At 49.1% G+C, this 26,212-nt stretch overlaps 11 protein-coding genes across 11 annotated transcripts; 5 read left to right on the forward strand and 6 right to left on the reverse strand.

The window, feature by feature from the left end:
* Positions 1-63: 63 nt before the first annotated feature.
* Positions 64-1,221, reverse strand: N7447_009014 (uncharacterized protein; the record flags this gene model as incomplete). The annotated part of the gene is made up of 1 exon (XM_057233276.1): positions 64-1,221. The coding sequence occupies one exon, from the start codon at positions 1,219-1,221 to the stop codon at positions 64-66; it is 1,158 nt and encodes a 385-aa protein (XP_057082818.1).
* A 1,087-nt stretch (positions 1,222-2,308) lies between these two features.
* N7447_009015 (uncharacterized protein) lies at positions 2,309-3,143 on the reverse strand (the record flags this gene model as incomplete). Its single annotated transcript, XM_057233277.1, has 2 exons — positions 2,309-2,859; positions 2,909-3,143. The coding sequence occupies 2 exons, from the start codon at positions 3,141-3,143 to the stop codon at positions 2,309-2,311; spliced, it is 786 nt and encodes a 261-aa protein (XP_057082819.1).
* Positions 3,144-3,631: 488 nt separating this feature from the next.
* N7447_009016 (putative anaphase-promoting complex subunit Apc5) lies at positions 3,632-6,250 on the reverse strand (the record flags this gene model as incomplete). Its single annotated transcript, XM_057233278.1, has 7 exons — positions 3,632-4,352; positions 4,404-4,540; positions 4,600-4,706; positions 4,757-4,880; positions 4,930-5,344; positions 5,399-5,492; positions 5,542-6,250. The coding sequence occupies 7 exons, from the start codon at positions 6,248-6,250 to the stop codon at positions 3,632-3,634; spliced, it is 2,307 nt and encodes a 768-aa protein (XP_057082820.1).
* Positions 6,251-6,445: 195 nt separating this feature from the next.
* Positions 6,446-7,528, forward strand: N7447_009017 (phosphoribosylaminoimidazolesuccinocarboxamide synthase; the record flags this gene model as incomplete). Its single annotated transcript, XM_057233279.1, has 3 exons — positions 6,446-6,595; positions 6,677-7,052; positions 7,149-7,528. 3 exons carry the CDS (start codon positions 6,446-6,448, stop codon positions 7,526-7,528), a joined length of 906 nt encoding a protein of 301 aa, XP_057082821.1.
* Positions 7,529-7,700: 172 nt separating this feature from the next.
* N7447_009018 (CIA30 family protein) lies at positions 7,701-8,879 on the reverse strand (the record flags this gene model as incomplete). Its single annotated transcript, XM_057233280.1, has 3 exons — positions 7,701-8,419; positions 8,515-8,748; positions 8,801-8,879. The coding sequence occupies 3 exons, from the start codon at positions 8,877-8,879 to the stop codon at positions 7,701-7,703; spliced, it is 1,032 nt and encodes a 343-aa protein (XP_057082822.1).
* A 900-nt stretch (positions 8,880-9,779) lies between these two features.
* Positions 9,780-12,661, forward strand: N7447_009019 (uncharacterized protein; the record flags this gene model as incomplete). Its single annotated transcript, XM_057233281.1, has 5 exons — positions 9,780-10,126; positions 10,178-10,313; positions 10,365-10,455; positions 10,551-10,735; positions 10,787-12,661. The coding sequence occupies 5 exons, from the start codon at positions 9,780-9,782 to the stop codon at positions 12,659-12,661; spliced, it is 2,634 nt and encodes an 877-aa protein (XP_057082823.1).
* Positions 12,662-13,465: 804 nt separating this feature from the next.
* N7447_009020 (mediator of RNA polymerase II transcription subunit 12) lies at positions 13,466-18,463 on the reverse strand (the record flags this gene model as incomplete). Its single annotated transcript, XM_057233282.1, has 6 exons — positions 13,466-15,857; positions 15,920-16,215; positions 16,273-16,908; positions 16,969-17,173; positions 17,230-17,827; positions 17,887-18,463. 6 exons carry the CDS (start codon positions 18,461-18,463, stop codon positions 13,466-13,468), a joined length of 4,704 nt encoding a protein of 1,567 aa, XP_057082824.1.
* Positions 18,464-19,556: 1,093 nt separating this feature from the next.
* Positions 19,557-20,319, forward strand: N7447_009021 (uncharacterized protein; the record flags this gene model as incomplete). Its single annotated transcript, XM_057233283.1, has 8 exons — positions 19,557-19,593; positions 19,646-19,696; positions 19,771-19,802; positions 19,863-19,879; positions 19,936-19,947; positions 20,003-20,100; positions 20,166-20,182; positions 20,239-20,319. The coding sequence occupies 8 exons, from the start codon at positions 19,557-19,559 to the stop codon at positions 20,317-20,319; spliced, it is 345 nt and encodes a 114-aa protein (XP_057082825.1).
* A 523-nt stretch (positions 20,320-20,842) lies between these two features.
* On the forward strand, positions 20,843-21,616 carry N7447_009022 (translation initiation factor eIF1; the record flags this gene model as incomplete). Its single annotated transcript, XM_057233284.1, has 5 exons — positions 20,843-20,870; positions 21,098-21,172; positions 21,257-21,349; positions 21,407-21,537; positions 21,602-21,616. The coding sequence occupies 5 exons, from the start codon at positions 20,843-20,845 to the stop codon at positions 21,614-21,616; spliced, it is 342 nt and encodes a 113-aa protein (XP_057082826.1).
* Positions 21,617-22,643: 1,027 nt separating this feature from the next.
* N7447_009023 (uncharacterized protein) lies at positions 22,644-23,811 on the reverse strand (the record flags this gene model as incomplete). Its single annotated transcript, XM_057233285.1, has 5 exons — positions 22,644-22,895; positions 22,956-23,103; positions 23,164-23,219; positions 23,318-23,683; positions 23,755-23,811. The coding sequence occupies 5 exons, from the start codon at positions 23,809-23,811 to the stop codon at positions 22,644-22,646; spliced, it is 879 nt and encodes a 292-aa protein (XP_057082827.1).
* Positions 23,812-24,229: 418 nt separating this feature from the next.
* N7447_009024 (uncharacterized protein) lies at positions 24,230-25,337 on the forward strand (the record flags this gene model as incomplete). Its single annotated transcript, XM_057233286.1, has 3 exons — positions 24,230-24,555; positions 24,678-24,782; positions 24,845-25,337. The coding sequence occupies 3 exons, from the start codon at positions 24,230-24,232 to the stop codon at positions 25,335-25,337; spliced, it is 924 nt and encodes a 307-aa protein (XP_057082828.1).
* Positions 25,338-26,212: the final 875 nt, after the last annotated feature.

The raw sequence follows: 26,212 nt of genomic DNA on the forward strand, positions 1-26,212 counted from the left end.
TAATAATTACATTCATTTATATATATACACACCCTTCCAGAAAAAAAAGAAAAAAAAAGATAATCAATCCGCCCAATCAACAAGGAACTCATCCAGCAAGTCATAGTTAGCCCTCTCCCTTTCCCTCCGCCCCCGAAGAAGATCGGCAGCAATATCAAACTTGGGCTCAGGACCAGATCGATCATCCTTCTCTGGGGACGAGCCACGACTCGGAACATTCACCTCTCGATCGATATTGGTATTTCTCAATTTACTCCCCCCAGCAATAGACCCAGAGTCGACATCTACCGAATCAAGCTCGACCTCGGGCTGTGTCTTTGCGTCGTGTCCTTCACGCCCATGATCTGATTCCGGGATAGATCCAGCACCGAGCAGAGACGAGCCGCGCCCAGGTCTCGTCCTTGGATATCGATATGACTCATGCAAGGACACCGGCGACTCAGATCTAGTTCCACGGCTATCACTATGATCCATCGAATCCAAGCTCCGCGGAGACCACGGCAATCTCTGATCAAGAGGGTCCTCCTGCGCGCGATGCCTACGAGCAGCACGCATATAACCCCTCCCGGGATCGCGGGCACATTGGCGATGTTCACAGCCATCCGTCAACAACTCCGTGAGAAGAACGTTTAGCTGCGCCAAGCGTTTGACCTGTCTCGTCGGGATGGTATCCTCGGAATACTGAGGTAATTTCCTTTTACGGGACGTCCGCGCCCCCATCCCGATTTGGCTCTGCTCTCGCGGTTCTCTCGCATTCCTCAGCCCGCGAGATTCAAACCTCGGCGACTGGCCGGCCTCCATCTTCAGTGCTTCTTCCTCGTCATACGCGATAGCGGGCTTGAACCCGATGCCGTGGTCGATGAGGACCTGGTTGAGATAGTTGACGCGGCTTTCGAGAAAGGCCACATAGCTACGTGGTACCTCTTGCTTGGTGAGGGGGTCGTAGCCCACGCAGCGGACTTGAGCTTTTTCGCATGACTCACAGCGTGGGAGGCGCTGGTCGCAGCGGTGTTTACGGAGACGACATCTGTTGCAGGCGGAGACGCTGCGGAATGGTGGGGCTGGGAGCTCGGGGGTGGTTTGGTCGTTCGATTTGGGTTTAGATGTTTGATTTTGTTCTGATATGAGTACTGGGGAGGTCTGGGGGGCTCTGCGGCTAGTTTTCACGGAGCTTTTGGAGTTGGGGAGTGGACTCCGTTTTCTTTCTGGGGATTTCAGCATTGCGAGTGAGTAAGAAGACAAACTTGGAATTTAATTGCACTATAGATTCTAGTCCCGGCACGAGATTGTCTCTTTTTAAAGTTCGGATTCCGGAAGTTAACGCTCGGGTGGACACCGGACGGCTGGTCTCCGGCTATCTAACGGGGTAAAAAGCGCACTTGATACCTTACAAAAATGATATGTAAAGAGCTCGTGAAGTTCTGTATACCACTTTAGTATTACTATTTACACACTCACTTCCAGATTCTACCTAGAAGCTGGAAGTGTGTACTCTCTGAGCCGGGAGAACGTGGGGGCTAAACGTGGATAAGAATGTGGAAAGGAAAGTGTCGGGGAATAGAATTGTTCGGGGATTTAAAGTACTTTCTTATAGCTATCGGCCGAGAACATAAGAGATCCGAACTTTATATGAGCTTTGGCACTGGCCATAGCATCTAGATTATTTTGTATAGGCCTTCATTCTCCCTGAGCCTATACCAACAGGAACTATAATATTAGCAATCGGAAACAGCCGAGTATTCAGAGCCAGCATTGAGTCCAAAAGAACATAACTCGAACTTGGAGGCCCTACAGACGATCCGCCCTATACCTATGATATTATCCTATCTTCTACTCACCAGTCACCCCTCGGTTCTTCATTGCACGCTATTCTGAATGATGGTCTCGGTATTGTGTTTCGGCTTCGTCCGCGCCCTTAGATGGCTTGATCTCACGGAAGATAATCCTTGTTTCATCTATACACTATAAGACAAAAGGGAATATATACCCTGCTGCCTCTAGCACATACTATATTTTACAGTAAATGATATCTTCGGTGGCTTGAGACAAACAAGGCACACTTATTTCATATCGGAACGGACCAAGTGGTAAACAAGGGCGTTTCAAATTGCTTTAGAACTCTCCATGTCCTGACATGGACCATAGCAATGCTACACACATGAACGCATAGAGAGAAATTGTGTTTTCGTAATTTGATATCAGTAATAATAGTGAACCACTCACACTTTACACTGAACCTCCTAGTCCAACGTCATTCTATCGAGATAAATTCCTCGTGATGGAATATGCAGCTCATCCATCCACCCGCTCACTCATAATGCCGAGCTGGTAATTCACTGCGAAGTGATTTCCCACTAACATCCTGGGGCAGCTCCGAACGGAAACCAGTCGAGTCGGTTCCATGCATCTCTCCTATATTCATGTTGGGACCTCGTTGTTGCTGCATTCCCACCCCGTGAGAAGCTACCATGCCAGCAGCCTGCTGGGTTGCTTTTAATTGCCTAGCTCTCAACCAAATTAGTACACCCAGTGCGGCTAGGATAGGAATGCCTATGCCGAGTCCGAGTCCAAGGGCAAGCTTTGCTGTCGTCGAGAGTCCTGTCGGTTGATCGGTCGGGCTGGCGATTTGTTGATCGTTCGGGGCGGTAGTATTAGTAGAAGACGGTGAAGGTGCCAAAGTGGAAGCGGTAGTCGTTCCAGTCGATGAGTTTCTGGCTATGTAAAAATAGGCCGAGGTGAAAGCGGTTGATCCGCCATGGTTGATCCAGAACATGAATTTGTTTGAAAAATCGAGGTCAAAGCTGTAGAGTTGAACAACCCAGGTGAAGTTTGACACTTGATACTTTTCGCCGATTTGAGCTGGCTCTTGTCAGTCCTGCAGTTTCTAGTTGTTGGTTCTCCAGCCTACCAAATACATTGCCTCCGTGGTAGGCGGCTCTCTTTACTGGATCCTCTTGCCATATAGAGACGTTGTATGCAGGTAGATCTGTCTTCCATTCAATCACTTTCTGGTCACCCAATGTCCAAACAGGGCTTTTTTCGTTTTCGTAGACAGGGTTGATCATATAATTTGTCTTTTCAGCTCCATTGACAGTCGAGATGAGGCCCGAGAGAAAGATAAAGAGCTGAAAGAAGCGTGACATATTTTCAATCTTTAACAGTGATATGATAGAGAACTTAGTCGGAGGATGTTAGAATTTCCTATGTTGCAGGTGAATGAAAACAAAAGAAAGATGATGGCGGCGGGAGCGGGAGTATGAGGCTGACAGGCACGGGTAGACTTAATATAAACCGGGGCGATATCTCGCAGGGCTGTGCTAGAGGCATTATAATTGGGGTGTCGGGCGAAGAGGTCTGACCGAGGGCCCCTATTCGTATTAAGACGGGCGAGCAGCTCAGATTAAGACATGATTGACAGTAGTAGAGCTAGGCAATAGGATCCGTTCTCATTAGCCCGGAGTACAGTACTAGTTAGGCCTTCCCGCGTAGTTTGTCACCCGTTTCTCTCTCTGGTCAGCCTCGACAATTTAATTTTGATCCTCATTGCTATATATAGTTTCGTGGTATTCGACTTTTTGAACGGATTGACTACCGATGATCAGACAATTAAGGGTATATTATTGTGTGAGGTTCATGTTTCAGTACGTCGTCTCCGCAGATCCAGGTACTTGGCAGCATAATCATTAGCCAATACCGGGTCGCCCGTAAGATGCATAACAGTGGCCTTCTTAGCCATCATCTCCGTCTGGCCCTTGATATCCTCAATTTCCTCGAAATGATCATATGCCGAGTCAATATACCCGAGAGCACGGTTGATATACTCGTTCCTTGCAGATGTCGAGTCCCGGCCCTGCAAGCTCCACAGCTCCCCCGCCATGCCCATATTTGCATCGACGAGAAGTGAATACGCCTGTGCGATGAGGGCGTAATGTTCTGACTCCAGAACCTGGGGCATGATGCTCTCGACTAGTTGGCCCGTAGCTTCGAATTCACGAAGACTCAGTAACACCGTCGCTAGGGTGCAGATGGCTTCCCAGAGGTCGGCGAGGACTTTTGAGCGATGCGCGATGTGGGCTGCACGCATGGCGAGGGAGAAGCCGCGTTGAGGTTGGCCGGATTTGCCGAGGATTTGTGCTTTTAGGCAGAGGAACCTGACTTGGGAGTGGACATCGAAGTTCTCTGGTTGCATCGAGTGCGCGGCTTGCTCGACCATTCTCAAGGCGCGACCGTAGTCGCCTTGGCGCATGGTGAATTCTATTGAATAGAAGGCTAAAAGCAGGCGCATGTCGAAGTCGCGGAGTTGCACTGCCTGGAGTTGGGATAGAATGTGTTCGACGGCCACCTTGTCGTCGCTGTAGGTTGTGAGCAATGGAGGAACCGGTAATATAGTTGGGGCTACTTACCGACAGATTTGTCGTCGCAATTGCAGTAGCCCTGAGAAAAAGGTCCACGTGTTGTTGTAACTGAAAGCTCGGAGCTTCTCGGGATCAATCTTATTCATCCGTGTGAATGCCTCCTTATAATTGCCTTTCTGTGCTAACTGTAGGTGATGAATCAGCATTTCTGTCATACGCTTCCAGAAAAAGGCAGCTGACATACTATTTGGCAATTTTGGAATGTGATCTTGACAAAGTCTTCATGAGGTTGACCCTCCGAATAGCACTCGCGAAATATCTCGGTATTTAGCCAAGCAAGGTGAGTAGCTCCTGTCGGCTGTATTAGCGCCATCACAATTACTATACACTTAGTACCATACCTATCCTAGCGTACATGGAGCCCTGTAACAGCATGTATGCGCCTGTGGGAGTCGTAAAGCCCTTTGTCACATTGACGTGGGATGCTCGCACGAAGGACTCGACAATTGATGCAAGACTCTCTCCCTGTTCATCGTTAGCGCCAACTTGATCAAAGGGAAACAAGAATCCTTACTTGCTGCATCTCCAACTTAGCTTCGCTGAGTAATGTGGTACTCATGAGAGACCACATGTCAGTCTCCTTGGACTTGGCCTTCAGGAAAGCGAGGCCTTCTTTTTCATTACCCAGCATGCCACTGTTCTGAACTTCCCGCATCTGCTCTGGAAAAGCTTTGCCAAAGTGATAAAGCCAGCTCATGCAGAAGTTCAGGCAATTCATATCGTGAGACTCGCGAGCAATTGCTACGGCCTCTTGCACCGCTGAGATAGCTTCATTGAAACACTCAAAATCCGCTTGCATGATAGCCAGGTTCAGAAGGGCAAATTGGTATGCACTTCGGTCGAGGTTCGCGTGCATGGTGTAGTCGAAGTAGCGATGGAGATTGTCGAAGGCTGAAGTATAGTCTCCGGCCCTCCAGGCGTCAAGATATCTGGCATTTTGTCAATCACAATGCACATCAATAATAATCTATACAAGAACGTACTCCAGATAATACATCATTACTGGGACTGAAGATTCTGAGGCCATGATGCGTTTCAGCTGGGCCCTCATTTCATCCGGGACTCTGCCTCCCATTCCTGTATCTGTTAGCACATGGGCATGACAAGTCGGAAAAGAATTGTATACTTTGTAGTTCACCAACTTGGAACTCGATCAGTCGCTCTGCATCCTTGGCACTGACCTCTCCCTCCCCATCCTCATCATCTTCGATGTTACCATACACCACCTGTGAAAGGTGGCTGGTTGAATCCAGTCCCAGGTCGCGTAGATTAACATCAATGGCGATTTCCTCAGCCTCACGATGTCTACGACTCCAGTAGCTGTATGTGGGCAGGCGGTATTTGACGAATCCCGCCCAGAGCTTCACAGAATCGTGAAACTGCAGCCGCGTATACTCAAGATAAGCTCTCCGTACGAACGCGCCAAGCGGCGAAGTCCTAGACAAGCGCATGCGATCATCGGCCACTGGTGCAATTCCATTATCCCTGTCATGGATCAGGTCCTCGCGTGATTTAGCCAGGAGCGACGGGATAACCTCGCCGAAGAAAGTTTCCAGCGCATCCAGCGAGTCGATCGACCAGAGGTTCTTCAGAAACAAGTCCCAGAGCGTGCGCCCAGGAATAGAGGACTCATGGCGAGACAGGCATTCTTCAAGCTCTGAAATTGTCGGCAAGTAATGCTCCTCCCATTGCTTATCGGCGGCATCTAGTGGGAACAGACCCGCTGTGAGGAACGAGAGGACGTGAATAGCAGAAGAATTAGGCACGACCCCTTCAGTGTAGAGGGTGACCAGACATAGCAAAGAGACTCTCCAGGGAGTCAAATAACGCGTCATTTTGCCTTCGCTATGGCTGCCACATCTTACTGTGTTCTATAAACGGTATTGTTCCAAGGGTGCGCGTGTTGGGGATGATTGATTGACACCTGAGGCTACAAGGCTGTAAGGCACGCAATGCGGGACAAGCACTCGGGAAAAAAAGATGACGCATAACTACTTTCCTCTGCAACTCACCAATTGAACAATTGAACAATGGCTCAAGCTCTGACTAGCACAGATTTGCAGGGTGCCTTGCCACTTGTCGCTAGAGGAAAGGTCCGCGACCTCTATGAAGTCGACGATAAGACCCTCCTCTTCGTTGCAACCGACCGCATCTCCGCCTACGATGTGATCATGGAGAATGTATACAATTCCCCACACCCACACCACAAGTGTTTAATGAGACTTGTTGCTAATGCTGATCTTTTTTTTAAAAAAAAATAGGGTATCCCTAACAAGGGTGTTCTTCTCACCCTCTGCACGCAGACATGGTTCAAGGCCCTGACGGAGGCCAACCCCTCCCTCCGCACCCACTTCATCACCCTCGACCTCCCGCCCCAGATCCCGGAATCCCTCCGTCCTGTCTTGCAGAACCGGAGTATGCAGGTGCGCAAGCTGCGCATCCTCCCCATTGAGGCAATTGTCCGCGGCTACATCACCGGCTCGGCATGGAATGAATACAAGAAGTCCGGGACCGTGCATGGAATCCAGGTCCCCGCCGGTCTCCAAGAGAGCCAGGCTTTCCCCGACGGCCCTATCTACACCCCCAGCACAAAGGCAGAGCAGGGCGAGCACGATGAGAATATTCATCCAGATCAGGGTATGTTCTTTTCATCGAATTCATTGACTTGAGATATCTGTATTGGATGTATAGTATACCGGGACAAGACCTCCATCTAACATCTATCACTCACAGCTGTCGCCATCCTGGGTGAGCCCTATGCCTCAACTGTTGCCAAGATGGCCATTGAGCTCTACAAGACAGCGCACGAGTATGCCCTTGCGCGGGGTGTGATCATCGCCGATACCAAGTTTGAGTTTGGAGTCGACGAGGAGACTGGTGAAGTCGTGCTGGCTGATGAAGTCCTGACGCCCGACTCCTCCCGCTTCTGGCCTAAGGAATCTTACGCTGTGGGTCGCGGCCAGGCCAGCTTCGACAAGCAGTTCCTGCGTGACTGGTTGGTCAGTGAAGGTCTTAAGGGTAAGGAGGGTGTGCGCATGCCTGATGATATTGCGCTCAAGACGGCGGAGAAGTACAAGGAGGCTTGGGAGAAGATCACCGGTGGTAAAATCTAGAGTGGTGTATACGGTTAAGCTCTCTTTATTGGAGGGATATATATGATTCAAGTTTAGACTTTTGTGCTTTATGATTGATTCGGGATGAGAATGAAATTTAAGTATCATGTCCAATGGTGGCCGTGGAGGAAGCAGGGATTATTATACACATATATGGCCATATCTTGTACCTTTACTCCCACTCAGACTTCAACCCCTTGAGACCCTTCTTATTCGAATCTCGATCCTGTTTCTTGTTCTCTTCCTTTACCGACTTCTCCACGGGCTTATCGACCCAACCAGAGCTAACACCCTCATCAAGAGGTAGCGCATGTTCACCACAAATACGCCGCTCCTCTTCAATCTCCGCCTCACTAATGCCATTTGTGGCCCAGATCTTATGAATGCGTAGATCAAATGGGCCTTCAACACGGTCCGTGAGACCAATCCCAATACTCTTAACACGCTGCTTAGTCAAAGAGGTCTGAGGCTCAATGACAAAGCCGTGATTGGTGCGCACAAACGAGTTAAAAGGCAAGAGAACAGTCTCCCATCCATTTGAGCCAGACGTCGTTGTACTGGTAGAGGTAGAAATGACGGTCGATTCAGGTGGAATGTCTGAAAGCGCAGCGGGCATGCCACTAGGATATAGGTCTTCAACGGCATCGGGTGAGTCTGCCTGGAAGTCATATTCCTCCTGTGACTTTGGTGTGTCGAGCAGGCGGTGGTGTCGTGTGTATAGTCTGTGCTGGTGGATATCCGTCTCAACGACCGCGTCCGTCTGCACGTTGACAGTATACCGGCGGCCGTCGGACTTGATGCGCAGGGCAAGGTACGCGTAGGGATCGACGTCCCAGAAGAGCCGGCCAAAGAGCCAGAAGCCTCGATCTTGGTTGCGGAACGCGGCGTAGCCTGGGTTACGGGTATTAGTTGTTTTCTTTTTTCTTCTTTTTTTGTGTTCTAGACCACTTGCATGTGTCGCTACCTAGGTAGCAGGAAGTACATACCAGTTCTTTCGACGCGCCAGTTGTCAGGAAGCTTGGTTGAGATGCTACCGTGGAAGCGCGCATGCGAGGGAGTATTTGAAGAAGGTTCAGCGGGTTCATAGTCTAGGCTGGCTGTGCTGAAGCCTCCTACTGCACGGTCGGCCATGGTCTTGCATCCTGTAACGGTACCCTCGTCTTCAAAATTCAGGAGCGTATAAGGTTTAGTTGGGGTGTGGAGGGCTTCCGTGTTCCAAGCTGCGGCAAATTAGTTCGAGGTGCAAGACTGACGGCATTGACACAACTTTACCGATCTTTGATAGACGCCCGAACTCATCAGCGCTGCGTTTGAAGAACCCGCCTTGGGCTAAACGTCGAGTTGGAAACATATTGTAATTGTGAGAGGGAGAAGCCCAGTATGTTTGGGGTTGCAGTTAATATCTGGGCAGTCGGCTTCCGAGGTGGCGCGAACTGATAAGATAGTGTTTGGGATGTTTGATCTCTCCCTTTTCTCTTTGTGCTATACTTCATTTCATTATTCCTATAATATACACACTTGGAGCTTTACATCTCAATAATATACACGTCATTATGTTGCAGCTTACCGCCCAGGGATTTGGAACTCGATATTCAAAATTTACGCTAAAAATGCACTAACCAGCATCTTGAAGACTTCAAAGATCTTCCTTTGTCCTTGTTGGGCTTAGTACTGCTATCAAATGCCATGCAAATGCCGATGGCTGACGACATTCTGATCCTCAAAAGGATATCTTATGCTTCGCCAGGCCGACGCCTGAATCGGCATGACGCGTATTTCCTTTTTGGGAGGGACATCCAGACTTCATGGCCAACTTTATCTGAAGAGTCATGGATAATATGCGCGATAAACCTCTTCATGAGGGCCCGGCTCCGATTACTATCCTGGATATTTGACTTGACCCAGTGGTTGGGTGGTCTTCTGGACTGCAGAGCCCTAGATAAGGCTTGATTCTGAGTCAAAATCGCTTCATACTAGTCCTATAAGAGCACTCCCCAGAAATACACCGTGGTTAGCTTTATACTACTTGTCTCTGCTGGGGGGTCCCATTCTTGGAAATCGAATATTTTCATATTTATCCCAATATAGCGACGGAGATCTCATAGATATTCCCCGTAGTTGTCTTGATATCTGGTTCTTTTCTCTCTTCCTTTTCTATCATACATCCATACCACGCTCGTTTACCGCGGTTAAGCCATTCGTTTATCACAATACAAATATCTAGTTACTCTCGTTGATTATATACCTCCCAATGGCTATTCATTACGTCGAACCGAATGGCTCTGCGCCTAGTGTCTCTAGGCATAGTACCCCGGAGCCTGATATCCCAAAGCAAGATGTCCACGAACATACAGCTTCGGAATCTAGTGTCACTGGGTCCAGTAGCTCGAAGCCTAGTACCCCAGAGCAGTCTGATGCCAAGCCAACTGAGCTAGTTACAGTCAAGACAGTCGAGCCAGTCAAGGCGGCCAATCCAGACAAGCCAGAGGAGGAAGAGAAGCCGGTATACCTCCCACGTGCGGACCGAATGAATCAAACTCCAACCAAGGGAAATGCACAGGGCCTTTTTCTTCCTGATTGTTGTGTTTTTGTGGGAAAGTAAACATTGTCAAGTCCTATCTGATACTATATATATACTGACCGGATTAGCCTCTCTATCAAGGTTTCTCTTGAAAAGTTGGAAGAAGATCTTACAGACATGATCTCTACATTTGGCCGGTGTCATGTTAAGATCAAACTATCACAGGGGTTGAAGAAACTACCTGTTGCATTTGTACAGTTTGAAGTCAGTGCAGTGTTTTTATACTGAGATATGACATACTAACATACTTAATAGGACATCAAAGCAGCAAATTCTGCATTGAAACAAAATGGAAATCTGATGCTTCATAATCGGATGTTGAGATTAGAATCATCTAGGGCTAGACGTGAGTTCCCTTTTGTTGGACTTCATTGCACGTTTGCACCTTCGCACCTGAACACTTTCTCTTTCTCACACCTTCTCACCTTCTCTTTCACTTAGGAACTGCCCACTTCGGTTATCTCACTGACGAGCCCATCGATAAATCAATAATCGTCGATGCCTTGACGGGACTTGGTAGTCTCGAGGGCATAATTATTGAAAACTACGTTAACCCACAAGGGGAGGATACTACCTTTGGCGTTGTCACTTTCGCATACCCTGACGATTACGCAGATGCCCTTCAGGTAAGTCGATTGTCCAATTTTGCCCTGAGTCTACTGACCATTTGACCATAGCATTTTCAAAACCACCCCGAGTATTATATGACCAGACCCACCATGGACCCCAACGACAATCAGCTTCCTCAGGATTACCCTGCTCCAGGACACAGGCATTCTAACCAGCCTCCCCCAACCCGTGGCAATCAGCAGCGGTACAACAGTAGCCGCAGATCGTTTCACCGTCCATGGAACAGTGGCGGCAGCAACAATAGAGGCGGATTTCGAAATGCTCCTGGTGCTGCCCCCAGACACCAAAACACACCCTTTGCAAATCATAATCACAGTCAAAGCTTCAATGGCCAAGGACATTCATCTCACGGTTCTTTCTCTCAGAACTACCCAGGTGGCAACGGTTTCCTTCAGAACAACTTCAACCAGGGTTATCCCAACCCCAACTATCAAAACTTCCCTGGCAACAACTTCCCCCTGAACTATCAGGGCAACAACTTCCCGCCGAACTACCCCAATCAAAACTTCGTAGCTCCGGGTGCCTTCCCCAATTCCCCTGTCATGTTTAACCAAGTTCCCATTCATGAAGGCCCTCCACCCCCGCCATACCATGCTGATTACACTGCTATGCCAGCCTCGGGATTTCCTGTGTTCTTGAGCAATCAACCATACCAGCCTTCCAATTGTCATCCTCCAATTGTCACTCAGCCTCAGCCACAGCCTGTTGCAGGTCCTGTTCCCGGCCGCCGGCGATTGCCTCCTCGTCGGGACTGTCCCTTAATTGTCTCCAGTCAGCCCCAGTTTGACACCGAACATCACCGGCAACTCTACTACGAGCCCTACCCGGCTGACGACACCTTCGTGGGCATGCAGCCAAGTTGGGTCGGCCACCCAGGAGGTACTTGTTTCGTGCAGCCTGATTACAACCAGCCTTACCCGTCCAACGCATATCCTCGTAGTCGCCATTCTAGCATGGGAAGTCAGCAGAACAACAATTCGCCGCCAAGAGTCAACGAATCCGAATCGGTATTGACACAAACTAAAGTCCAGACCCCTGAGACTGACAGAGGTCGCCAACTAGTTCGGCCGCGCCACCCCAACACCGACGGAAGCTCCGACATGGCTCCAGTGTCTGCTCCTGCTAAGACCCAGAGTGAGCCCGTCTCTATGCAAGCTCTGGATGGTTCACAGGAAAGACTTAGCACAGCAAATGTGAGCAAGTCTACTGAAACTAAGATTGAGCCCGCCGCGCTTGTGAAAGAGCCTCTTGAGTCTCAGAACAAACCCACTGAACCTGAGAATGAGCCTAACCCGCCGCAAACCGAATCCAGCTGTGCTCCAACTCCTGATCAAAAGAAAGAAGAGTTGATGGATGAGACCAAGCCACCATTGAGAATTGACACCAAGAATGAAGAAAGCGCTGGGTCTTCCTCTGAGGCTGGCCGCAAGACACCAGACACCGATGAGTCTCGGGAAGGCGCTAAACTTCAGACTCCAGCTCAAGCCGACTCACTAAAATCAGCCGATACAAAGTCTCCTGGTACCACCGAAACTCTTAAGCCAGTCGAAAAGAGCACTCCAAGCAAAGGCAAGTCCCCGGAAATGGCCACAGCCACGCCAACCAAGAGTGGTTGCAGAAGACTTGAGCCCGCAGTGCCAGACAACAAACACCTACTGGCCCGCCATGCTTTCCAGCATCGCAAACCCCTCAAGAAAAAGTACCAGCCTAAGACCGACACCGGCAAAACAATTGAGCAGTACACCCGTGAGATAAATGCGCAGCGTGCCTCGATTGATCCTGACTCGCGCGTCCCTGAGCATATCCTGCAAGAAGTCATCCAAGAGCTCGAGAATGAGCGCAGAGATGCTACACGGAAGAGCCTAGGTCTCGGTCCCACTGATAATAGCAGTGTCGGCAGTGGTACTTCTTTGAAGAAGTAGGTTTGATATTGACAGATGATTAAAATGGGGATGGAGGAAGTTATCCAGTGTGATTTGCTTGCCATGACGGGTCGTTTTATTCTTATTTTTTCTTACTCCTTGTTCCATGCTTCTTTTATGGTCTGTTCTTTATTCAAATTTGTGTATTTGCTTTTGAAGGGGAAAAGAAAAACGTCAAAAAAAGGGGAGCGTGTATGTTACAATGAACATGCTCGAGTCAATTATCAAATTTCAAATTTTATTCTGCAAACTTGCTCATTCCTAACAGTCATTCAATGCATCGTACACTAATATTAGTTCTTAACAGTGATAGTCTTGGTTATAGATGGCTGTCAGACTCTACCATAAACTGGCTCATCATGATAATGTGATTTGATTTGATTGACATGGCCGAACGGCAACTTGATCCCCGCCCATGTAAACGCCGAGACCGAAAGCCGATTTATATGTACAAAATGCTTCTTGATGCCAGTTTGCATTCCATAGATACCGAAACCAAATGCCAGTGGGGGATAGTGATGCACGCCGAACAAAAAGACAAGAACGCAGAAGAGAAGAAAATGGCAAATTCCCATATGCAAACGCTCATGGTTAGAATAGATGTGGATCGTGAGAATAGAAAGGATACATATGCTGTGGGTGAGATAGAGGGTGGCGAGGAACTAATAAGTGATCGGATATAAAGAAGATAACGCTGGGAATCAAATCGGAGGGAAAAATAAGACGAAAAAGAAAGGGAAGGGAAAGGGGTAAAGTATGTATAGGAGTGTGACCTCTCCAAGGAATTAGTGATCAGCCTGGTGATCAAGCTCTGACACGTCTAGCATCGAAAAAGCTAAGATTGACAGCCGTATCATTGACGCCCAGGAACGGCGCCGCATCCTCAAGTAGTTCCCAAGGACGGACTGGATAGGGACCGACAACACGACCGCGGTGTTGAAAACGAAGTCGATTGGTCATACAGTTCGAATCAGGCTGTCCGGTAGACACTCCCGATGCCGCTGCCACAGGCTGCTGTGCTGGAGATGATCCAACGATAGAGAAAAGAGCAGGTGATTGGGTCGGGGTTGACCCCGATGCTGCCGGAGAGGGGGCTGAGACTTGCTGAGAATTTGCAGAGTATTGGTCTGCCATTGGGCCCAGGAGGTAGATGAAGCGAGAGTCGTTCATAAATGGCACGAAGGATGGGCATTTCTCTTTCAGGAAGCGTGCACATTGTTGGCGGACTTCGTCTGGGAAGACGTCAATTAGTGAGGCGGCCACGTCTAGAGCGTGGGTCTGTAGGAGGATTCCTGGGCAAGGACGGAAGCCTTCGGCCGGGGCTGGGTGCGGGAAGTAATCGGCTGCAGGGAATAGACGAAGGACATCTCCCGGGAGGCGCGAGAGTGCAATGCAGAAGATTGAGGTCAGAAGTCGGAGCTGTTCTTGCAGAGGATTGATCTTGAGAGCTGCGGGCGGTTGTGCAAATGCAGACCGATGGAGGACGATCATCCTCAGCAAAGCGGAAAACCAGAATGCAAGAGCACGCTCGAAGTTTGAACAACTTGGGTTGGCCACACCCTTAGCGATGGTACGGTTGTGCATGGTGATGATCTTGTGAAGAAGGGAATCCATCTTTTCCACAAGCACTGGGGCGACAGATGGAGCTCCAGAATCGGGAATGCTGCCCGCAAGCTCTTCGATAATGGTAAGATACATCTTGGCAGTTTCCAATGATCCCACCTTGTCAGGCGAACTAGGAATATCACCTATTGACTCTTCAAGCAGAGGGATGGAGAAAAACTCCTTCTCGGCACGTTCTCGGATTTGGCGTACGGCGTCAGGGCTCATCAGTGCAACTAGGTCAGCCCAGTGAAGTCTGTGAGCACGACAGTCCGCTACGGCAGTTTTGAACATAGCATCAACAATATTGGTTCGGTCTTCAGATCCCGAGTCCGCATAGAATAGAACTTGAAGCTTCAACTGGCAAAATGGGAGCGAGAAATCGTCGGCCATACATGCAAGCTTTTCGACCTTTGAGAGGACTGAGCTGCCGTCGGACTGTGACTCGACGCCCAATAAAAGGTCAAGCGCTTTCTGGACAATACTTAAAGCGGCTGGGTATTGGTCGATGAGCTTCTGCACGCCATTCTGTGCCGGACATTCCGGGTGTCGCACCAGAAGATCACGTAACAACATGACTATAGAGTGCTCCAGCTCGCTGTGCCCAGTAGAAGAGTTACTGGCATTGGAGGATGCGGCGTCACAAACAATATTGAGCGCTTCCTCGGAGTTCTTATTGAGAAATTCCTGCTGGGCCAACTGGAACCGATAGGACACCAAATCAAAGGACTTGTTATCTTTGTCACCAGAGACAAGAAGTTGGACAAGGTCGGCAGGCAGTTGGGCTGCATTAGGCACTGTTGCTGGCGTAGAGAGTGTGAGCCTCTTTGCAAGGGCCAAGAAGGCTCTGATAGTAACGCATCCGACACCAATTAGCGGCGGTAGAATCCGCAGCAAGATGGTACGTTCAGGAGATCGCAAATGACCACAGACCCAACGGGCAAGAATGCCATCGAAATGCTTTGGATGGAAAGACCTGAGTTGTGCAAGGTAACGGCAGGTGTCATTTGCTGACAGATTTGCATGGCCATCATCAGACTCCAGGTGCTTTATCAGTGTGTTGAAAATCGCGTCTAGAGTAGGCTCATCCATGACATTTCCTGATTGCAAAAGCTGATCTAGCTTCTCTCGGAAGAAGGGGTCGACGCTGCCAAAGCCATCTGGGATATGGTCCGAGACTGGAGAAGATGCGGCCACGATTGACTTGTTCTCCATGCGCGAGAGATCCTGTCGAAGAATGGACACAGTATTGAGTTCACTCGGGATGCGCAAACCAAGTTCGATCAAAGAGAATATCAGATCAAGACCTGGCATTCCAAACCTCTTAATGCCGGCATAGACATCGATGAGCCTTCGGAATAGATCAGTTGTGGCGCCAATAACGCAAAGAGAGTCGAAGTGGCAGTTTGTGGTATCTGCAACTGAGGCGAGAACGGTGCTATCACCACAGCTCGACGCGTACTTCAGCACATCTGCTAACATTGAAATGTCGTCAAATGATTCCAGCGCATCGCGGACTGTATAAAACTCGGCAGGAGTCAGCGCAGACACCACAGAGGCAATTCCAACGGGAAACGCTCCTCTGTTAGTTGACCTATTCGCGAGTTAGGAAGACAGGCGACGATGGGCTTAGGAAAGAAGAGTTCAAATGCTTACTCTGCGCTCCTATTGTGCTCCGCAATTGCTCTGCGTAACCACTGGCCAACCTCGGCCTTGACAGCCCAAGGCAGGTTTGATGGTAATGGGTCTAATGGCATTGACGCAGATTCGTTGACGCCGAAAATTCCAGGTAAACGTTGGCTAATGACGTCTTTCACGCTATCAATAACTGCGTTCTCTTCCGAAGCAGAGAGCCCAGTGCGAGCCAGCAGAGTACTCCGCAAGTTCCTAACATGTTCTGGAAGACGGGCAACAGGGAGTTGCGCTATTAGTCCGATATCGATTGGCAAGTCCTTCACATACACATCTGTTAGTGACCAGGATGATTTAGCATGTAAATTCGATCTTACCTTGCGCTCCTCGGCTGAGGTAGATCCATTGGTAACGCCTCGTGCCATGAGCCATTGTAGATAGCGACCAACTGAAAATGTCTGTGACCTGACAAGTTCAGAAACGACATGATAGATTTGATCCATGTTGAGCTTTTGATTGTTCTGTCCACGTGATATAAAAGCCAGTATGTAACTGTCTATATCGACGCCAGCCAATTTCCACTTGCGGAGCAGGCGAACACCAATGTAAACCCGGCAGAGACCGTGGCGGAAGGGCGTAGAGAGCCATTCCAATAGCTTGAAGACCAAAATAGGCTTGTCATCAAAAGCGTCGAGATAACCAAAGATAGAAGTGAGATCCTGAGCGGAGCGTATAGAGTCGAGAAGTCGGACGATGCGTTGATGGGGTGAGCGTTGGGTTGTTTGTTTCGAGTCTCTGGGTCGTTGTACTCGAGCATTGCGTTCTGAGAGGCACTGGAAAATTGCTTTTTCTGCTTCGTTTCCTAAATCAAGGGCAGATAACACCTGCTGTTTATAAGTCTCCCAAGACTTAGGGAGTATCATCGAGGATGTATGGTCAAGAACAAGCTTTTTGATAAAGCGAGAAAGACGGTCGATAAGAGGTTGAAGTTGAGTCAATTTAGCTTCAGTTGCCTATTGCTAGCGGTTAGTATTGACTGCGGGCACAAAGTGGTCAAGGAAGATTGAACGCACCTGTCGCACTTTTTGGAGCAGTAGCTCAGCCAATCGTCGCCCCCTTCGTCTATATCGCATGATACTATTCCAGTATATGCCGAGCATCAAAAGCCATATTGGGACCGTGCTGATAGAAGCAGCCTCAAAGGATGACAAGAACCATTCAAGGAAATGGTCATGGTCTAGTAAGTTTTCTGAGAATAGACGAGCAGTCAACCCAACACTGAAGATAAATGTTAGTATGCTGTTCATAATTGACGGTAATCCACGAGCACATACGCGTATGTCATCTTCGCCTTCCAGTCCGAGGACTTGGGGGCAGCAAACACCCCTTCAACAAATTGCTGAACATTTGTCGTCCAGTCTCGGACCCATTTCGCCTCTAAACCAACGGCCAAAGCACCACTTGTGCCTTTTCGCTTGAACGCACGGATTTCATTCGCACCCACACACTTTGCCAACCAGACAGCACGTGCAACAGGGATCCATTTACCAAGGCACTGGTCCAGGAGGATCTTACCGCGGATACCATGGGGAATGGTTCGGCTCAATCGTCGCAGCGGAACAGACGGGTTGGCGAGATCTCGAAGCCACGCCTCGCGCTTGTTGTCGGTGAGCGTAACTCGAGGTGGCGGTTTGAATGTAGACGGAGCGTGAATCGTGTTGTGACTTTGTCGTTTCTCTAAGACCGCAGCGAAGACGGACGAAAGCATTTGCAACCCTGTGCGGTTCTTGAGTTGCGCATATAATGCAGGACGCGCTGTATTTGATTCATTCTGAGAAACCTGGGTACGGTCATAATACCCTTGTTTCGCGGTTTGCTCGCTTAGGACGTCCTCCTGGTGGTTTCCGGTCCATGGGGCGAAATCGGCGGGTTCTATAAAACAGGCGGTTAGTCTCGATACATACTATCCCGGAATCCAGGTGTTCACTTACTTTGACTCTTGTAGACTGGAGCGGCGGAAGGGATCTCAATGCGATACGGGGTCGTCTGTACAGCCCCAACTGGGGAGCTTTCCCTCGACTTCACGACACCGCTTCCCTCAGGCTCGGCCACAAAGTTGTTCTTCCAAGGCTGAGCTGGCAACGGAGGCGGAGATGGGGGTTTAGATCCGGCAGCGCCATCGCCCCGATTCTCATTGCTCGGAATCTCCGACACGACAGCCTGGAAAGACCAGGCCGGACGGCCACGCCACGAGACTGCAGGTCGTGAAATTGCACTTCCGGGAGTACTCCTCGTTTCTCCCACGGCTGTACCAGTATCCGACGTATTCGATCCACTCGGGACATCCAATCTCGGTCGTTTCGGGGGCGGTTCTCTATCTTGCGACTCCGGACCGCCGGCGGTCAGGTCCACGATCGCGGGTTGTCGCATTGACTGGGGTAGTGAGGCTGGCCTGTCGGGTTGATCGTATTGTCCCAACACCTGTCCATTATCAGCTCGTCCGGGACCATTGAAGGTCCGCAGAGGGTGGCCCCACGGTTGGCCGCCAGCAGAGGAATGGGGGATCATCTTAGGCGCATGATGTGTCCAAAGGAAGTATTCGGGTCATCCAGGCGACATATAACTTCGAGGAATTCGAGTCAATATTGGAGATGGGCGAAATGGAAGTTGGCGGGTAGAGAGGGTGAGCTGATCGGGGACCGGCGACTCGGGTATCTCTGGGTATCTGGGTATCTGGGGTTGACCGGGGACAACACAAATCTGAAAAGAACAACAATATACAAGTTCAAGGTCAAGGTCAAGGTCAAGGTTAAAGTCAAGGTCAAGTTCAAGTTTAAGGTCTTCAAGGTTATCATATGATTCGGAGTAATGGGCTGACAATACATAACACATGTACATTCTTTTCCCGGGTTTCTTTGCACTTTTCAATACAGGTATCTTCCCACAGGCATCTTTTCTGTTACACAGAGGCCCAAGAGCGCAACGGGCCGTTCCCATTCTCTCTCGGTATAATCCCCGATTTTCCATTTTAAGAGAGTCCTGGGCCTTTCCTGGCATGTTTGACTCGGGACAAATGCTAGAGCCGATCAATGTCTATCGATTCCATGAAAAACTACATTGGAATATGTTAACTGCAAGGGGGGTTGAAGCCTAGTACGCTGTACCATGTCATGTAGGAAGCGATGCACAGCCATCACACCTGCAGCACATCCAGAGTACAAAAAACCCTGTATAATGTGGGTTTACTCCGTGTGGTCTTCGTCCTATTATATTCATGGCCAAGACCCGAAGGACTTTATTTCCATATCAATCATATGTTGTACATCGTCTGTATGTATAGCGGTGAGTGGCAGCTTATCTATTTGTGCTCAAATTTGGGATATCCCCGATCCCTACAAAGTACTGGCAGCGTTCTCAATTTAAGATAAATCACCCAATAAGGGGTCTATTGAGAGACCGAAGATACAGATATAGAAGATACAGAAGTTCACTCCGGATGCATAAATAAAAAGTACAAAGATATAGAGTCCTCCAGGTCGGAGATATTCGATAATCCGGGGGTGTTCTCGGAAACTAGCCCTGGCACCGCCTTGGCACGGGGGGTGGCCAGTTCAATCCTTCTGGTAACAACCCATCACCTTAATATCATAACTCAAACACAATGTCGTCAAAGAAAGATATGCGCAGGGCTGATCTCGGTGAGTGGAGCAGTAATTCAAGTCTTGGTCCATTGAAGCTAACATTGAAAAGCGATCCCCTATGTCGATCCCCCCAAGAGCAGCAGCGATGCCGATATCTCCAGTACGCCGCACCTTCGTTTCGACAATGAGATACTTTCTGCAAGGACTATGAAGGCTGATTGAGCTATACAACAGGCACAATGTCGAGCACTATGCCCATGGCGGCCGTAAGTCACTACCCCAACATCTGACCTTACGATAACTTAACCCTGACCTCAATCCCTTAGATGTTCACTCGGAACCGGTGAGTCGCATATCTTACAAAAGCCACGAACATTATTGACAATTGTCGCGATACAGCATGATCGGATGGTAAGAGCAAGGCGAGCAATCAATGGTTTGACCAGGTTATCTGACTCGGAAACAGGGTATCCTTCGTCTTCTCACTTCAGTCATGGTTGGGTGAATCCCCCGAGCAGAAGAGAACTGCTTCTACACCGGCCTACATGTCGGTTCTCATGTCCTGTTCGTGCCTCTCCATACCACCCCCCCCCCCCTCGTGCTTGCAGGACTAATCTCATGTCGTATAGTGATGGCATTGGTTGTCGTATGTATCCCGAACCTACCGAATTGCGATGCACTCAGCTTAACAAATGATTGCAGACCTATTTCCCTCTCTTCTTGCCTCCGCAGGCTCCTGGGGGTACCACCGGCGCCGCCGCACCGACTCCGCTGGCCTCTTGAACAACCAACCCTCCTCCACATCCTTCCTTTCCCTCCTCCTACATACGTATCATAATCTCCACAGTCTTACATCTGAACTATGATGGATTAATTGTTCGCGGGTCATCAGGTTCTGAGTCTGGATTGAGAGATCTCCTTATCTATTATTGTCACGATGTACCACAACCCGGGTTCTGCCCTTGTGATCAAAGATAAGCAACCCTGCTTACTATAATTTCCACCAATTATTTGCTAGTTTGAATTAAAATTGTATATGATTGCCTAATAGATGCGCATGGAAATGGTCATGGCTCTGGTGTCATAGCCAGATGCGCGATAATCGCTTAGTCACACACCGCCTTCCCCCACAACGTGACTCTTGCCTCAAAAGGCTCTGCCGCTTCTCTCCCATTCTTCTACCACAGCAACTACTCCCTCCTAAACCACACACGCTCCGATCTTTTACAGAGATATTGAATCTCGCCCTTCGCTCACTTTATCAATACCCATTTTAAACGCCGTTTACTACTAAAAGGCCGAGTTTATGTCCATCGAAAACCTCAAGACCTTCGGTAAGTTCGCCACTTTCCCCTCCTGGGCGCGCGTGTCGGGCCTCACCTCCCCCCACATGCACGCATATCCACAGTGATGACTCTTTATGCGGATGGGACATGTGTCTTTCATCATGTGTAGTGTCTGAGCTGTAGATCCCAGCCCCTCCCCCCACCTCCGAACCACCGAGTCTCACGGCGGGGTAGAAATTTAGTACTGAACTGAGGCTGACATGTGCATCTTACAGACCCCTTCGCCGAAGCCGACGAAGATACCGGCGAGACTAAACAGTCTCAGAACTATATCCACATACGGATTCAGCGTACGTTCATTGTCCTGTCCTCACCGCCCATGGCCACTCGCCGGCGCTAAAAGGGGTACATACTAATCACTTGTTTCACAACAGAACGCAATGGTCGTAAGACTCTGACCACTGTTCAGGGTCTTCCCAAGAAGTTCGACCAGAAGAAGATTCTCAAGGTCATCAAGAAGAAATTCGGTATGTCTTGTGACCTGTGCACATGTGTGTCTGAGCAAGATGCTAACCTTGCCTTAGCTTGCAATGGCACCATCGTCTCTGACACTGAGATGGGCGAGGTGATTCAGCTGCAAGGAGACCAGAGAAAGGATGTCCAGGAGTTCCTGACTGACAAGGATGGACTCGAGCTTGATGCCAAGACCATTAAGGTATGTCGCTGTCCCAATACTGCCCTTTATCACAATAACCACGGTCTAATTTATCATATTCTAGGTCCACGGCTTCTAATCCCATCACCAACATCATGTCTTGTTCCAGTCCCCTCTTCCCGGTTTATGTTGCCCTGTGAGCGGTGGGATAGGAAGCATCCCTCATCCGCCGGCCGTATACAAGACTGTATGCAATACTGGCCTTCACATCGATCGAATGTCTTGCTTTCTCTCCCCACCACTCTGTGCCTGGCGAGTTAGACCTGGGCCCTTCGTCGAAATGACCCGCTACACCTGTGTGCCCCCTGCCCATCGTTCGCGCATGATCGGCAGGGAGAGCGGGGTGGTTCGACCGCTATTCTAAGGACGGGATTATGACGGAACGAGGAGTTGGTAGATACCCATTATCTGCATAGACAGACAACTTTTTTTTTTTCTTTTCATAACTTTTGCGTTTTCCATTATTTTATCCTTTTGAGAAGGGTTTGCTTTTGCCTGTATTGCTCATTGCCATTGCATTCCCATGGTCAATTTGTCAGTCTGGCTGATCGAGGAGATCCAGGTTGAAGGGCGTGCTTTTGCTGAACCGTCATCTCGGTCTCTACCGTCTACTTTAATCTTTGTGTCGTTCTTACTCTTTTGTTGTCCCTCTCTTGGGGATGCAGTCCATTACTTGAGATTCAAGGAAATTGAACTGTTGTCCATCATCATCTTTCACCTGATGCAGCAGCATAAAGTAAATTTGAGATATGGAACTTGATCTCAATCTATCAGGTAGTTTAAGAGGGCGGAACTTAGCGTTGTAAATCAATCAATAAACAAAAACAATAGATTAGATCTACCAAAGATCGCCATGTCTGAAAAGAAAAACTTCCCTAGGCCAGGGGTATAAAGCATAACAAAGTCCGAAGACCTAAAGACAAAGAAAAGTTCAAGAACCTTTCCTAGATCAAAATCAAAATCAAATCCCAAAAATGTACAAATCATCCGCCCTGTCTAGCCAAGAACGCTTGTCCAGCTTGTCCAGACAGTGGAAATCAACTCTGCAAGATATCCTAAACAGAAAAAGAAGAGAAAGTTTGGCAACCAGCGGACAAGTAAGCAAGCTACAGCTCTCCAGCAGCAATGCGGTCATCCGCAACTCGCATGCGCAGGAAGATGGCCACAGCCCAGTCCCAAAGTTTGCGGGTGATGATGAAGACAGGTACTTCTGGTTCGTTTTCACGGGTCAGATGCAGCTGCATGAGGAGTGAGGACATGCTTAGGAAGCTTGCGACAGAAACGACTAGTAGCGATGCTGCTGTTTCTCGTTTGATAGTTGCATGGTTTTGTGTTGCGTGATAGACAAAGGTTAAAGACTAGGGTGAACGGTTAGTGACTCTTGAAGGTAGAGCAACAAGTGGGAGTCGAGGACGTACAGTTGTTATGGAGATCCAGGCTGGTAACAGGAGTCGCGGGTCAGAGGATGCACCAGATAGATAAAGAACCCAAGAAGTGATATATGCAATCAAGCCGTTGGTTGTTAGAAGACGGATCACAACAGCTGGTGGAGTGTAGTTTAAAAGCCTGAGTATATCACAGATTAGCATTAGGACAGCGAGATGTCCAAGGGACGAGAAAACTGACCATCGAGACATCATGCAATCAGCAAAGAAGTAGGAAAGATATGCAGATGCACAGCACTGTCAAGTAGTCAGTATAAAAGCACGGGGTCGGGACACCAGTAAGAAGTGTATCAAAAAGATATACGCCCACATATCGAGGCAGGAATACAACATACCCACATAATAGCCAATGCCACCTCCGTCACGCGGAACCTCCTCTCGACATCCCATTCCTGTCCAACACTACCAACAATCGCCGCCGCCCACCCCTCTCGTCCCATACCCGGCCGTATGTGCAACAACTCGGCGAGGAAGGTAAAGGCGCATCGCAAACCCCACCAAGCAGCAGGAAGTGTGCTCAAAGCCCGACATACCAGCAGAGGAATATACCACCTGCGGTCTACTCCCAGGATGACAGCGACCCGCGGGTGCAGTGCTGAGGGAGGGCCATCGCTGCTAAGTGGGGTATGGGACGTGGAGGAAGTCGGGGAGGGCGGGATAGTCGAAGCAGATGGAGAAGCCACCTCTTTAGCCAGCTGGCTCTGTAGTAGTTCAGGAGAATTGCTGAGGTAGCTGGGCGGAAGAGCCGATCGCGAGAAATTCAGGTCTGGACCACGGTGTGGATGTGGGTGTGGATAGTCGTGGGGAGTGTATGGTGGAGGAGAAGCATTACGTCGAGGAGGAGCCAGCCTTTATTCTGAATCGCGGCATATGCGGCCGCCACGCAAGGAATGGAAAGGGTATAGGATAAGCGTTACGATCGAGTCGTTCGCTCTCGATAAGATTCGAAGTTGGGGTTGTTGTCAAGCTGTTTATGAGTCCCCTAATTGGCAGATATCAGACCCAGTGTATGGCGGGCGGTGTCTTTTTTTCCGGGCAGTTTAATTCTATACGTTCAACTTCTTTTTACATATGACAAATCGGTATTAAAGAAACAGCGAGGAATATATAAGCTGTCGCCCCGATAAGAGGGTGCTTCGTTTCATAAGAATCTCGCTGTCGACTTGCGGAGTGGTTCACGTGACTGATAGTTCCGCGGATTTCTGTTCTTCGGCCAGGAACCACTTCTCTTCTCAACCCGATTAGCAATGGCGTCTACCATACGATTGCCCGCGGGCACGTCCGCTCGGATTGTGCCATCTGGTTCCTTTGTCCAATGTCGCGCCTTCTCCGAGACTTCCCAACAATGGCGTGGAAGACAGATGAATTTCCGCCCTCCAAGCCAAGCGCAGCCATCCTTCAAGACCAGAAGCCAGGGCATGAAGTTGGCCGATCTACCAAATGACATTGGCATATTACCAGGTACCTTTGTTCGACCGTTGTGGCGGAATATGCCTTCGATCTTCACGGCACCGCGCGATAGGTGGCATATGGAATGGACATGGATCAAGGCCTGGTTGAGCAACTATGGCAGGTTAGTTCTCCCCCAATCCTTGGACTGTTCGGTACACTCTATCGCCATAGAGATAGCTACGTTGAACAAGAGCTACATATAGCATATACTTGCAAATATTGGCTTTTCTAACTGTGTTGCAGTCTGCTCCAATATTGCAAGCGCGAAAACAGCCTTCCTCTTCTCCTAAGCAAGCGTCGCCACTTTGCCGCAAAGCTCCAGAAGGAGATGTATACAGCATTTGCCGAGTAAGCATGCACCTTTTCCTCATATACTTATGAGCGGGACTAACCACTATGAATTGTAATAGAGGCAACATTCCTAAAATCCGCCAGATCTGCTGCGACAACCTCGTCAAGCAACTCACCAAAGGTATCGAACGCCGCCCGAAGAATGAGCTAGTGACCTGGAAACTGGTGAAATACCTGCGGAAGCCAAGTACAAACTTCACCGGCCTCCGCGTCATCTCAGATCGCGCCACATCCATCCCCGATATCCCGAAATCCGGTATCCGTCAAATTATCGTGCGCATGACGAGCCGACAGTCCACAACCACGACTAAGGTCCAGGACCCCAGCGGAAAGGCGCCTGCGGAAACTTCCACTGTTTCCGTCAAGGAGCAGGACTGTGTCGAGCACATTGTCATTCAGAATCTCCGCTGGAACAACCAGGACCAAGGCTGGAGAGTGTGGGGCCACATCAATCCCACCACATTGGATGAGGCTTGGAACAACCCCTACTTCAAGCCCGGCTTGTCGACCCTGGAGCGTCTGGAGATGATCAAGGACTCTGTGGGCAAATAAATTTGAGTCTCATCTCAAACTGTGATTTGTGTTTCTTTCCTGACTGCAGTTGCAAGATCCGCACTAGCAACTCAAATAATGGACGAGACTATGCCTTGCCAATAGGTTTTTGACCTACCATCTTACCGGATCAACGGTGAATGGTTTTGACACAATATCCTTTATTTTTGTTTGCCAGCTCCTACTCCTCGCTTTTCGGCCTAACACTGGACAGAGGCTCAAGTCGGGTTCTTTTCTGGCTTGTTCTCTTTCCTTCGCACGGGAAACCCCTGATATAGAAGCATTTACACCTCCCATGTACCATAGCCACCTGTTTTGATGAAATTTCACCTTTCTTTTGAGCCATTACTTGTATAAATGAATATCAATGTCTCAAGAGTGTCCTTCCCATACTATTATCTTCACTAATACGTACTCTCAAGTTTTAAACCTTTTTGGCACGATTGCCTTGGCCTAGAACAAATACCCTAAAAACCATGCGAAAGGGAGATGTTTAAGAATAATACGTTAAAGAGCCATGTCAACTAGCCAATTTCCTGACGTTTGATGGCTCAAAGGCGCCACTGTACTTTATACTAAGATGATACCAACTAGGTCAATATTTGCTGCATCTCTACCTGACATCGTCGGTAACACGATTATACGTAATTCATGGCCGACATGGGTCAAAGCTAAATGGACTAGGCAGTGTGTATATGTACAATCGGAAGGCATAAAGGTAAAATATTAATGTGTAGCACAGGTATCACTCCGAGAAAACACCCGAACACACAGAAACAAGAGGTACGAATGGATAAAAGGGGGTTCAAAAGAGCACCGGAAAGCGATGCACCAATACCATTATACGTGGGTCCGCGAACCAACGCTTGAATTCC

Source organism: Penicillium robsamsonii (genome assembly GCF_028829455.1).
Source record: "Penicillium robsamsonii strain IBT 29466 chromosome Unknown utg000005l_segment0_segment0, whole genome shotgun sequence".
Taxonomy (NCBI): Eukaryota; Fungi; Ascomycota; class Eurotiomycetes; order Eurotiales; family Aspergillaceae; genus Penicillium; species Penicillium robsamsonii.